The following is a 14,476-nucleotide window of genomic DNA, read 5'->3' on the forward strand; positions in this document are numbered from 1 at the left end:
TTCACTGAAATTTAATTTTAACTGGACGCTCTGTATCTTAATTTGCTGAATCTGGTAAGCCTAATTAAATACTCTTTGTTTACATATTAGCAAGATGGGAAGATTTCTTGCTATAGTCCTATTAAATTATTAAAAAAATATAGCTCTAACTTTCAAACTTTACTAGGGTCAAAATTAATTGCAGAAAAATGCTTATGATTCCCTAGTAACTGGGTTAGCGACTGGCTGTCCCAGTGAACTTCCACCCAAAAGGGACTGCCAATCATCTCCTCTCTGGCTTTTTAGACATCTGTGGAGTAGTCTAAAGCAAAATAGAACCATTAAGAAACCTAGCTTTCCTTGTCCTTTCGTGTCCATTTCATACGGCAGTTTACTAGTCAGTTCCTCCTGGTCCTAACGGCCATGAGCACATTTGGTGACAGTTCTGTTACCTGTTGTCATCACAGCTTCTTCTTCTTCTTCTTCTTCTTCAAGGTTTATAGTAAGTTCTCGGTAAGTAAAGATTCTGCCCTTCAGAATCTTGGGTCGTGAATGAACGGAACATCTGGATGGGGATGCTTCCCTAACGGAGCCTGTGAAAGGTCTGGGCCGGTGAAGCAGCTGTTGGAAGAGGTGCTGTGATTGGATGGCTGGAGATTGGAAGCCAGAGCCATTCATCTGTAGCAACGTTTCATTCACTGTGAACGCTCTGAATCTTCTTTACCTTCATGGGGCCCAGGGACCAGTGTCAGTGAGCGGAAGGTGTGGGGCTGGGAATTGTGGAAACAGAGAAGGCAGTCATGACGTCACGTTGATAATTCAGGTGGCGTGTGTTACCAGAAGAGGAAGTGATAAAGGGCGATGTAACTTGGAGACACTCCCATTCAGAAACTATGCATTCCCAAAGACAGTGTGACTCAGAAGGAAGCTGTATCAATCAATGTTCAATAATACATCAGACCTGTTTTACTCCTTAGCTTTTTCAACCCTTTAATCATCTTTCCTTTGTTCTCGTTGGATATAGAGCATGATCCCATGGAGAGTGTAATTGTTTAAGAACCTAAAATTCCTCTTATACTGATAGTGTATTGAGGCAATAACACAACTTCAGACCCATTCAGTTATGAATCCATAGCATATATTACTGGTCGTTAAAAGAATAAGATAGAAAGATGAGTAGAGAAAGTGTTTACAGAATGCCTTTCTGCTTACCAAAAATTAATAATGGGGTTATTTTTTATAATCTATTTTCCTGACTCTTCAGAAAAGCATATTCCTATTCTGAGGACATGATGATGTGACTATGTAAGTCTTTACCTTGAGATTTTTTTTCATCAGTCCAGCGTTCTGTTACTTCCTAGGAGTAGGCAAGGGAGAGTCTCCAGAATGTGGGTATAAGTGCTTACTGATGGTCCATTTTGGAATATTTTGGGAATTAGATGCTCTTCAAGTGATTTCAGAGGAGAGCCAAATTCTTTCAGTCTCTCTAATCTGCTGTTCTCAGCTTCGGCTTCAACTTATTCTGGCCCCCTCCTGGTTGTTAGATGGTTGCCAGGAACCAGAGTCGCCATTTGCTTCCATGTTTGCATTCACCTGGAGGGAAACACAAACCCAAGACCCCAAACCTTTCCTTCTGACATAAGGACGTGGATTTTTCTCTCATTTTTGTTAGCTAAATTATTTGTTTTTTACTTATGATAAAACTCACTGCTTTTGCCATTATTAAGACATATTGGCTACAAGTTAAAGAAGCTGAATTTATTAAGGAAAAATGTTATCAGTTTTATGATAGATTGGTAGATTGTATCAGAAAGGCAACACCGGTATTTCCAATGCTACAGGCTCTTCCATAATCTTGCCACTACTGCCCCCTCTCCCCCACCCCCATCAAGAGATGGAGTCTATTTCTGCCCCCTGCGCCCTGGAACTGAGCAATATTTTGCAATTGCGTTGAGTAATGGAATGCATCTTGACTTTCGTGCCTGGTTCTTTCTCTTGGGACATAGACTTTGGGAACCCTGAGATGACATGTCAGAAGTTTGACCCCCCTGAAGCATCCGTGCTGGCCAGAGCCTGTGGAGGGACCTCATAGGATGTCTGAGGAGCTGCAGCTATTCCTGCCCTCAGCTACTGGAGTTTTCCAGGCCCAGGTGCCAGACATTTAAGTGACTGAGTCGTTAAGTGATTCCAGCTTCCAGCCTTTGAGCCTCAGCAGCTGATTCTGAGTGGAGCAGAGCTGATCTGTCCTCAGGGAGCCCAAACCCAACTGCAAATCTCTTGAGTGAAGATACCGTGTCTTCAGAGAGTCATACCTCACTTCTCAGGGGCACAGCTCTCAGATATAGGGGGACAGTATCAGTCACTGAAGAAAGGCTGAACTAAGAGAAACAAAACAGGCTAAATAAATTTATATATATATATAAATGAACACTGAATTTAAACACTGCTTTTTTTCATAGCAGTTTTCTGTAATGCCTGAGTCTTATCAACAAGAAATGCGTTGTCACTGGTTAACCTTAGTTAGCTCCGAGTATGATGTGACATCTTGCATAACCCTCATTCTTATAAACCTGTCTGACATTTTATTGTCTAACTAACGATTGACAATGAGGATTGACATATTAATTGTGGCATTAAAATTGAATCAATATTAAAAATCTAATTTAATATTATTCATAGTGATATAGTTTAAGTGTTCCTTACTTAGGCCCTGGTGATCAAAGCTCTCAGGTGAAAAAAACAATGGGTCCTTTTTCATACATAACAGGTGGATTTCACATCCTATTAAATACATTGGGTGTATGTATGGTCCACCATAAGGATTGAGAGGAAAAAGAAATTTTCTATTTTCTTTTTTTCCCTCTTTTTCTCTGAAAAACACCATTCCCACCTCAGTAGAAAACCCAAGATCTGGAGGCTCCTGTAGACCCACGAGGCAGCCACTTGGGGGGGCAGGGTCACACTTGGTCACTTCAGTACAATGAAAGCAAAAACAACGCTTCTGGCCACTTTCGGCTTTTGTCCCAGGCACACATGTTATAAATAATAAATCACCCATTGATCAACCTTTATTGCCAAGGAGATGGGCTGGCTTTAGGCCACTTCACAGTTCAGATAAAACCTCATCTATCACCTATCTATCTATCTATCTACCTATCTATCATCTATCTCATATATCACCATCATCTATATCTATCTCTCTACCATCTACCTATCATCTATCTACCATCACCATCTGTCATTTCTCTCTCTCCCTACTTCTTACTTCCGTGTGTGTATGTGTGCGCGTGTATGAAAAGGATAAAAGAATCAACTTGAGTAACTATGAACACTTTTAATTGACTTTCTCCTAGCTCTAACTCTGATTCCAGAGGCTTCTGGCTGAATTCGTTCATGTCAGCCTGGTGCAATGTGCTCTTAAAAAACCACAGGCAGCAGAGACCTCCTTGGTCTTCAAGGGTTGCAAATGTTGGGCTTGCACAGACTCAAAGTCACAGAGGAAATATAAAGCTCCCGCTATGACAAGGACTTTTTGACATGCGTTAACTTCCCCCTGCACAACTCAAGCCAGGGAATGAGTCCTACTGCTTATTTTTGGAAAAGTTAAACCAGCTATTTGGTCATGGACAAATCATGTCTGTGCCGTATCTCTGCCTTGATGAACTTTACTGTTTCATTCTATGACAGGAATGAAGTGGAAACGCTGCCCTCAGAGCTACATATTTATATCTCTCTCAGGGGCTGCAGCATTCCTGGGAGGGGACCCAGAAACGTGTATTCCTATAGTAAACAGGGTGAGAAGGGCCAACTTGTAAGTAACTGTAGGACAATTCATATGAAAATGTCTGTCTACCACGCTGCTCTAGAAATGAGCTTCTCATTTGCACAAATATGCATGAACAAGAAATCGTTTGGTTGTTGCTGAATTTGGAGAAAGAAACATGAATTTTAGACTTTGAGCTGAATTAAACTACGTAGAGCGAAGGGGAGAAAGTTTTAAAGGAAGATGGCAGCCAATTTCTTTTGTTATTTAATGTTTTATTTTTTCAAGAACAGTTAACATTTACTAGGCACCTATTGGCCTCAGTCACTTGCATCTAAAGAGCAAAGCTAATTTACCCACAGCCCGTGTTCTTTTGAATGGTTAGCCTTACTTCCTAGCTCTGTTAACAACTATTCTACCATTAGCTTCAAGTTCAATTTTAATAATCTAAACCATAATTGTCTACTGCTCCCTGCCACATGAACAAAAAAGTTTGGGGGGAATAAGGCGAGCAGTTTACATTTTCTGTGGCTATTTCAAGTAATTGGCTCCAAAGTGAAATTATTGAGTTGGCCATGGTTTATCATGTTCTGAGGGCATGAAACATGGAAGGAAATGGGCCCGTAGAAAGGGTTGGTATCCAAGAATGTGTGAATGTGTGAAAATCCTATAACTTTACCTCCACTGGCCTAATATCCTGAGTCACTAGATGGTCGGAAGTATAGATAGAGTACAAAAGGAACAGCTGATGTACATTCATACTAAAAACCAAAAACAAAGTTTGCACAAGATGAACAGCAAATGAAATAGCTTCTATCCAAATAAAATCTCACACAGGTCATTTTTATACATACGTGGACACACACCCACACACGCACAGACACACAAGCAAGAATGTGTGTTTGGTAAGATAGGTCCTTGGAAATAGACATTCTTAGCAAATATGGATGACAGATCAATTGTAATTTATTTTCTTTTAACACTGTATCATCATAAAGAAAACTGGTATAAATGAAAAAATCTATTTCAAATATCTACATCTAAAATTTTAGGCAGTGAAAAAGCACTTTGTTGACAAGGAGTGTGGAATGATGGATGTTAATTGTCAGAAACTGCTGAATGCCTTGCTTAGTTGCCACAAACAAATTCACATATCAGAACAAACAATACTGCTAAATATTCCTTTTTTTCCCATTTTTTTTCTGTTAAAACATACTGCGAGAAAGAAAAGAAAAACTGGAAATCCATACATCTTTCAAAAGTTTGAAATTGAAGCAATATTTAGAACCATAGATGAGGAAACGCCGCAGCATTGGTGTAATATACACAATGCGCTTTTCTTCTTTAATCTGTAATGTACATCAAATACTTTACAACAATGCATTAACAAAGGGCAAGAAACATCTTGCTGTACAGAGGAACCCCAGTGCAACTTGAAGCCTAGAATCACAACGGATGAAGAGAGTAAACAAAGCGTGAGAAGCCGTCCCTCTGAAGTGTGTGAACCACGCGCCTCTGTGCTTACAACCGTCACCCCGACCGCCTTCTGTGCTTTCAGCCACATTCAGTGGAAAGCACTTTTTAGACTCTCCCGCCCGCACTAGAAAGATGTTGTACAAGGTCAGATTGAGGATCACTTCCTATTGACTTTCAAGTTAACGTTCGATTCATTTAGCTTTCTAAAATAGCTCTTAATGTTTCCTTACTGGTTATCCCAGCCTTCCTATGGAACAGGCTTTAACAAACTAAATTTGCAGGGGAAAAGAAAAATAGCAATGTCTGTGGTCTGCATGCACATGCACTGTTCCCGGTGCCGGCTGCCTCACACCCAGGAGTCGGGGGACGCGGGGTAGTGGCTCGTTTCATAGTTCAGTTCACTGTAGGGACGGGCAGCGGAGTAGAAGTCGACGTAGTTGCCCGTGGACTTGAGTCCCAGGTGCATGTACTCGCTGGCCGGAGGGCGGTGGTGGACCTGGTCCTCGAAGAAGGACTCGTCGTAGTTTCTCGTGGAATTCGGAAACGGCTGGTAGGTCTCGTAGTCTTTTCTGCTGGGCTCCTGTGGGACTGGCTGTGCTGAAACCTGCCCAGAAAAGAAGATCCACCTGGGTTAGCGCGTTTGCCCTTGACCCGTCCTCCCCCGCTGCCGATGCGCTCAACCCTCTCTCAAAGTCAAGGCTCCGAACTCCTCCACGCAGACACCAGCATCGAGCTTCTCCTGATGGACTTTCCTTTTTAAAGTTGGTTCCTGAGTCCATGCGCTAGCATTCTAGGTAATCTTTTTTTTTTTTCTTAATTATTATTATGGTAAAGTATACATAACATAAAATGGACCATTTTAATCGTTTTGTGTATAATTCAGTGGCATTAAGTACATTCGTCGCCTGTGCCACCGTCACCACTACCCATTTTCATAACTTTTTCATCATCGCAAACAAAAACTCTGCATCCATTAAGCTTAAGTCCCCATCCCCCTCTCTTTTCGCAGCTTGTGGCAACCGCCGTTCTATTTTCCATCTCTACGAACTTCACTAGTCTAGGTACCTCATAGAAGTGGAATAATAGAGTATTTGTCCTTTTGGGTCTGCCTTCTTTCACTTAACATAATGTCCTCAAGGTTTATCCATGTTGTAGCATGTGACAGAATTTCCTTCCTTTTCAAGGCTAAATAATATTCCATTGTATGGAGAGACCACATTTGTTTATCCATTTATCCACTGATGGACACTTGTGTTATTTCCACCCTTTGACTATTGTGAATAACGCTGCTGTGAACATGGGTGCACCAGTATCTGTTTGAGTCCCTGCTTTCAATTTTTGGGGGGTATGTACCAAGAAGTGGAATTGTTGGATCTGATGGTAATTCTATGTTTCACTTTTTGAGAAATTGCCAAAACTGCCATGACAGGTGAACCATTTTACTAGTTAACCTTTTTCAAATTAAAGAGGTATACACTAGACACTACAGAACACAAGTAATTTATATTCATCTTTCCTGCATTTTCTCCATCACGCCTGGGTGCTGTAATCCCAGACAAAGAGAAAGTGAAGATGTACAAGGTCTAATGGTCACTTCGGCATCTTCCTGCCAGCTTGGAGGGCTGCTGTGATCAATACCTCTCTGGAGGATGGAGGCTTCTCGGTAATAGGGCTATTCCATCACACCTGCCTAAGTGACCAGGTACCACAGCCTTAGAAGGATACAGAGAAGCAAGTAAGAAGAAGAGGGAATCCACTTCAAATACTCTATGCTCTGGAGAACCAAACCATTTCCTAACTTGGTTCAATTAAGAATTGATGGGACTCGAGAATAATGTGGGATTATGAAGACTTTGGTTAGGGTAGAGGGGTCTTCAGACTTGTCCCATGTCCCCCAGCCCACCTCAGTGCTCCCCATTTCCATTCCTGTTCTCTGCAGGTTACTGTCTGATGCAGGGGGGCCTTCAGGGGCTAAAGGGACCACAGGATTCTTCGGGATACGTGAAGTCTAGAGTTAGTTCCCTCCGCTTGGCTTTAAGGACAGTAAAACAGACAGTGTTCATAGGCTGATAATTAGCATTTATACGTCAGGGCCTAGCTATCCCCTTCCCACTGCCTCTGGGGTCCATTCCTAAGCATCACGCTCCCAAAGTGAGGATACCCGCAAGGCATGGGGGAAGGACTATCCCCACAGCCACTGCATAATGGCATCCACAAAGCTCCTCGAGTGCAATGATTGTGCGGGAGGTCTGGGGGGAATGATGGAACACTCCTAAAGAAGCACAGTTTGATCACCTGCCAGTGGACTCGGTAATTCCCTACTAATTTAACTAAGGTTCAGCATGGAAACATCCTCTAGAAATTGGTCTTAGTTTTAATAGATAATGATTTGTAATTAGCACGTTGTGTGTGAATGAATGCTTCTAATGGCCTGCCCGTAACTCTTCTCTCAAGTAAGCGAAACTCCCTCTTTTATATGTAATTGATATACATTAGTAATCGACCTTCTCTTCAAAGAAGTGGTGAACTTCATCATAGCTGCCATCCAGGAGGCCTCACACTTCCAGATAGTGGCGGCTGAATGAATGAGGTTTCTGTCTACCTGTGAAAGTCCTCAGAGTGTAAATGTGTGTTAGCCTAAGAGCCTGGGCATGAGGGGGACATTTGGAACTTCAACATCTGCAATTACACATTGCTAAGACCACGTCTACCTGATCACTGGGATAGGCTAAGGTGCCCTTTGCTGGTCTTTGAAGAGCTGAGCGCTACGTGGAACTTCTCCACTCCAACCCGGTGCTGCTACCCAAGTGTGGAGCATACAAAGGATTAGAGTTGGGAGGTTTGGAAAAATTACACAGGGAGGGAACTAGAATTTACTGGTTCTATTTCAGTGGGCCCTATCTTCAACATTTAACAAATTCTTCTTTGTTTACTCTTGTATATGCATGTATGTGTACATATATGGATGCATGTTTATGTCTGTGTATGTCTATCCATCCATCCATTTATCCATCTATCGTCTACCTATTTATCTATCTAATCTATCTCCTTCCCTCCCTCCACCCTTCCTCTCTCTCAATTTCTCCCTCCCTCCTCCGTTCCTTCCTTCCTTCCTTCCTTCCCTCCTTCCTTCCTTCCTTCCTTCCTTCCTTCCTTCCTTCCTTCCTTCCCATCCATCCATTTATCCATCCAATTCCCGATTTATAGATGAAGAAACTGAAGGTCAGAGAAGATAAGAAACTTGTGCAGGATGCCATGACTCGTGGTGGGGGTGAGGCTGGGATTTGAATGCACACCTGGCTGACTCCAAAGTCCATGTTCTCTCCGAGACAGGAGCACAGTCTCAGTTGAGCCGAGGTGGCTCCACCTCGGGGGGCGGGCAGCCTCACTGAGTTGACTCCAGACCCTGTGATGAGAAGGGGGGCCATGGACAAAGGAAACCAAGACAAGGCCTGACTTCTCTGTGCTGGTCTCAGTAACCAGGGGAGGGGCAGCGCTAGAGTTTGGGAGGTTTTCAGGGGAAGCTACTCACGAGGCTCGTGGCCCTCCTCCACGGCGGCTGCTTCTTTCTTTTCTTTTTTTTTTTCTTTTCTGGCACAGCCTGTTTCAAATTTCTTACTGCTGCTATGTTCCCTCTGGCTGGTGGACATTTTTGGGTTGAGCACAAGCTTATTTTAGTCTCTTATATCAGGAGTTACCTTCTTCAGTTCGTTTGTATTGTTCATAAGGTCCCATATCAACCCCTTCTCAGGTTGAGTTCTGCAGTTCGGAGAATTTGTGTGAACGAACCACCCGGAACAGCTGATGGTGGCACAGCTGTGTTTGAAGGGATTAAATTTGCTCCCTGGCCCAGTGGTATGGATGTCAGCTGGTGAGATGCATTCACCGCGGAGGTATGTTGGCTGTATTTTGTCATTTACTTTAAGAGACTATCTGACAGTGTTCAAGATTAGGCAGGTGAAATGCTCCCCAATACCAGCCTTCCCCATAGAGGAGCTAAAATAAATGCTTTTTTTTTTTTTTTTTTTTTTAAACATCACACAGTGTGGACAAGCCAGACTTCTGTAAAGGAGGTGGAATGATGCTCATATGCCACACTGGTGTATTCTGAATCTGAGTCTGTTGTGGTCCAGAGGAGCCCTGGCACATCCAAGGAGCCTGAGGCTGTCATCTGCTCTGCTTAAGGCAGCATCCTCTCTGGGAAGGGAAGGTGCCACCAGCTGGCCCACGTGGCCGTCACTGGGGTCCACGCTCTCGGTGCTCTGTCCTGTGGATCCTGCCCCCACAAAGCCATCCTTGCTGAAAGCGTTCCTCAGCAGCAGAGTGTTTAGTTTAAATTATGAAGGACATGCTCCTTCTCCACCTCCCATCCCAGCACACTGATAGGAGACTTCTTTGTATTCCTCACTGAGTTCGCCCACAAATTGAATGTATTCCTATCACAAGGGAAATAGCCGCCCACTACAGACCTTCAAAGTCCACTGCGCAGTGAAAGCTGAAGACTCAGGGCGTTATTATACAATGAATGAAGCTGTGGTGAAGATCAGTGCTTCTCAAAGTGTGGTCCCAAGACCAGGAACTCGTTAGGGGTACAAATTATTGGGCTCCATCCCAGACCTACTGAATCAGAACATCTGGGGTTGGGGCCCAGTAATCTGTGTGTAACAGTCTTCCAGGGGATCCTGACTCACCCTCAAATTTGAGAACCAGTGGTATACAGGAGGGCACATGGGACAAGAGGACAGAAGAACCAGGCTGGAGTCTTTGCCTCTTCCTAGCTTCTTCAGGTGACTGGGGGCGAACCCTGACCCTCCTTGAATCCCAATTTCCTCAGCTCTGGGGATAATCTTACTTGCCTGCCCACCTGGCAGCCAGACTGAGGAACTCAAGATGCCATTTTTATTGTTGTCAGTAATAATTTGAAAACCAGTCAGCAAAACACCAAAACCCTTTGTTTCTAGTTTATGAACAAAAATCCTATTGCCAGCGGGATACGGTTAAACATGCTGTTTTTCTTTATAAGTATGGGATGGGCTGATAGAAGCTCAGCAGGGGTTTTGAAGGGTTTGAGTACTTAACTCTTAAAATAATATCTGTGACCCCAAACATAAAACCAAGGATCACAAATCTTATTTCACACTCATGGTTGTTTCTTCTAGGAGTCCTTACGCTCGGAATTCACTGATTCGAAACTGGAGTGGCAGGTAGTCCCGTGGGTTGTGCCCCAGCTGAGAGGCCCCCTGGCTGCTTCTCTGCCGAGTCAGGGGAAGCCCGCCTCCCAGCTCCTGCCCCGGCCCCTCCCTTGCTTGGCCACGCATCCAGGGCTGTTGCCTTATTTTCACATCTCATTGTCTTTTGCCTCGTCCCAGAGATCCCCCTGAAACTAGTTTCCCTCGGTGAATCACTTCTTCTCTAAGATGAATTTCTGTCCAGACTCCTCTGCAAAGCTCATGAGGCCCAGCTTTGACACCGAAACTGAATGGACCCAAGCACATCCCTCCCGGTTATATTTTTCAAGCTGGCCATTTACTAGCTACGAGGTTGTGAGGTGGCTTTTAGCCCAGAAAAGTTCCAAAAACAAAAGCCATCTGTGATAACCAACCAGGCTCACATGGGCAGAAAATGCAAATCATGGATGCTGTTTACGAGCTCATCTCCAGAACCACCCATCTGCAAGAGGACCAAATGGCCAACTTTTTTGAATGGTTAGGATGGTCTTCCTTTACCGAATTCCCAAGAGGGAAGGCTGTAAGCAAAGTCAAAGTGTATTCTGATAAGAGTCCAAAATAAGTAAAAGCTTTATTATTTTCTCAAGTCACTGGAGTGTCATAATGATTTTCTTGGAAATTTCTTTTTAGGTAAAAAACAACTCTCTTTGGTGGACATTTCAAAAATGTTGCTTGATATTAGAATGGAGTTAACAGTCCAATTGCCCCCTTCCCTCGGCTGGACCAGCTCAGGGAATAACGATGGCACTGAGCTACGGCCACAGGACTCAGCTCTGCTGGGGGCCAGCCTGCAACATCCCGCCTGTGCTGACAAGTGCCTCAGAGCTTGCTCTCCATCCAGACTGAGTGTCAGTACATCCACCTGAGACACCGTGGCCTTGATGTTTCACACCGAGGTTGAGTCGAGTTCATTCTAGGGCCTCCTGGGCAAAAGGCTGCATACAATAGGCTGTGCTCACTCTCTTGGGGCAGGGATGCCATCTTAGTGCATTAATTCCAATTTTCTTAAATGCTCAGAATAGGCTTGGGTGAAAAGAATGTGCCTCTTAGAACCATTGTGGACTGTCCTCTAAATCTAGATTGCAAGCAGTCTGCTGGAACCTACTGAAGCCACACTGTGCGATGCCAAGGACCCCTGGGCCACACCAGGGTGTTTCTTCATTGCCAACAATAGTGGGACTCCCTGGAGATAAAGGCTGATGTAGAACAGGCTGATTCTGATGAGGAGCTTCTCTTGACCTATAGAAGCTGAAGACTGATCTTATGCTCTTGGATGCAAAACCAGGGTCCTATCACATCCTGACAAATATCTTTAAGAGCTGGAGACCACTGGCTCACTGTACCTGATATTTGCTGAAAGAAAAAGCATCGATTTCCATAAATAGAGATGGCATTTCCATTTTCCTTTATGCTTGGGTAGGCATGTTGATCTAGAAATAGTTGGCGGCCACCCCTGGTGACCTCTTGTCTAGAACTCATGCCCCTCTTTATTTATTCACTGACTTCTTTGCTTTTAGCAAAGACCAGAACTGTGTCCTACTCCTTCTTCCCTTAGAAACGGTCTTGCACCACCAGACATTCTACCTGCTGGAAGGGAGTCCCTTTCCTCTTCAAAGATGCTGCCCTGCTGGGTGGTGAGAACTGATCAAAAACACACATTTCCCTTCCATGTTTACTTTCATCTGGTTACTGTGATCAAGCAAACAGCTTTCAGGTTTATCTTTTCAGTACTATTTTCATGACACATGGCAGGAATCTACAGCATCAGCAGAAGCCAGTTCCGGAAACGATTACCAGTAGCCAAGAGTTATAAAGAATGTCAGTCTTTCTGTGATGACCACCACGGGGAAAGAAAAGGGTGAGGTTATTCATCAATAAAGGAGCAGAGGCGGCGCCTTCTTGCTTTTATAGTTCCCCGCAGAACCAGAGAGAAAACGAGCCTGCAACGAATATCTGCTAAATAAAACACACGCACAAACGCAGATGGATTCTTTAAGTATCTACCAGCCAGGGTTCCTTCAAACTTCAACATCCACACGAATCACCTAGACACCTTGATAAAATGCAGCTCTGATACAGAAGACCCTGAACGGGTTAGGGTTAGGGGCCAGAGAAACAGCTCTTCTGTGTTTCTAACAAGCTCCCTTGTTAGAAAGGGATGCCTTTGTTGCTGGTTCCCCCACTAGCCTGAGCGGCGAGGCATAACACCATGCCTTCTATTCAGTTGTTTACATTGAACTTGATGTGTCTATTTTATTGGTAACTGTCACGTGTAATGAATGCTTTCTTCCGAATAAGAATTGGCTGGGTTACAGGAGCTACTTAATCCATGTCTAGTAATTAGACAATTTGTCTAGTAACCAGCATCTTACACTTGCCGTAAATAAGACCTGATGCAGCCAAAAAAAAAAAAGATTGCTCTCAAATCTGAGGCTGCCCTTGTGACTGCCACCACCCACGTGTGTGCTGTGTCCCACGTGGGCGGACAGCAGCGGGGACCATTATTTTCTTTTTCCATTTTTTATGCATGTTAAATAGAAACTAACTTATTTTTTACACTTCCAAGACATTTCACAGGAGTCGAAGGGAGAAACGAACACCAACGTGCCACCTCTCTTTTACCTGGTTATGTTTGATGTCTTCAGCGGGCGCACCATATGCATTCCTATACAAAGTTGAAATTCCAGTATTTTGAGCTGAAAGCAAAAGAGAAACAAAAGTATTAGCACAGAACGCCAGACTTCAAATGAGGAATGATGGTTATCGAGGCCAGTTTTGCCCTGACAAAGCTCGGTGTCTCATGGATCATTCCAGATGGAAGAAATTCGTTAGCCCTGAACACTTCATTTTACATACAGATATTAAGAAAGAAAGAAGAACAGTTATTCTGTAAAATCCCCGTTGCATGTCAGCCTCTTGCAATAACATTCAGCTTGCAGACAGGGTCAAGGCAGGTGCATCAAACAGATGGTCATCTTGCCAGTTCTGTGGCCTTGTTTTCTGGTGAAAACTGGCAGATAATAAAAGCTTGTCACCTGCACTGAAGCATGCAGGAATCTGGATCGGCCGCTTAGTTTTTAGCTGGGGAATGACAGGAATGAAATTTCTAACTTGAGCTCACAGAAGTGCTTGATCATCTTTGAGACAGCTCATTTCTCAACGGCCTGAAGGATGGGCGGGAAGCACCACCCGCCTTTGCCCTGTGCATCTGGGCGGCTGCGGCTTCGGAGTCCTGTTCAACACAGAGACGGAAGAGTCCCACCCTGTCTTGTGACCAGCCTGTGTTCTAGACAAAAGAAAGGAAGGTCTCCTCCGGTTGCCAGCAGCTTCCAAAGTCCTGGGCAAGACGCCCACTTGCCTGCCTCCTCACCTGGGGCCCTTGAGGCTGCTGTCACAGGCCTAGAGGAAGGGCCCAGGGCAAGACTCCCCTCATAGCTGCTAAAAGGTCCTGGTTTAAGAAAGCTCTGGAAAACATTGTCTGTCGAGTGTCAGCGGGTATCTAAAACACTCTAGATATCAAGAAAAATTTATCTTTTGCTTCCAGTATCTATGGGATCATGAAATAGGATGACACACCATCTATTCTCTCAGAGATACAGGCCACCAAGTCAGTATAATCTATCATTCACCCATGTTTATTACTAAAAGCACATAATAGCTGTGCAATAAAACTCCTCTTGGGAAATTCTGCTTAGAATGTGAGAGCTGAGAGCCCACTTCCCATTTTAAAGACCACTCTGACAGACTCTCTGGTTGAACGCCCATCACTCCTGTCTCTGCATCACTGCGGAAACCACCGTCCCTCGTCTGGACCACCGCTACGGCATCCTTCTCAACGGCCCGGCTTCCACTCTGCCCAACCTGCTCCTCCATCCACCCTGTTCCCATCACCTGAGCGATCATCATGCTAGACAGAACGGATTATGTCACTCAATGCCCTGCCCGCTGTGATTATGGTAAAAGCTGAGCTCCCATTATGGTCTTCGAGGCTCCGTGTGATCTGGTCCCGGCCTGACTTCCTGCAGAATTT

The 14,476-nt window shown here is 44.2% G+C and overlaps 1 protein-coding gene across 1 annotated transcript in view; it reads right to left on the reverse strand.

The window, feature by feature from the left end:
- Positions 1–3,996: 3,996 nt before the first annotated feature.
- Positions 3,997–14,476, reverse strand: part of CTNND2 (catenin delta 2) — a 942,908-nt gene continuing 932,428 nt past the window's right edge. The window contains 2 exon segments of the mRNA XM_082382599.1: positions 3,997–5,822; positions 13,069–13,142. Coding sequence (XP_082238725.1) covers positions 5,565–5,822; positions 13,069–13,142 — 332 coding nt within the window. The 3' untranslated portion in view covers positions 3,997–5,564.

This window comes from Balaenoptera borealis (genome assembly GCF_965194805.1).
Source record: "Balaenoptera borealis genome assembly, chromosome: 2".
In the NCBI taxonomy this organism is placed as follows: Eukaryota; Metazoa; Chordata; class Mammalia; order Artiodactyla; family Balaenopteridae; genus Balaenoptera; species Balaenoptera borealis.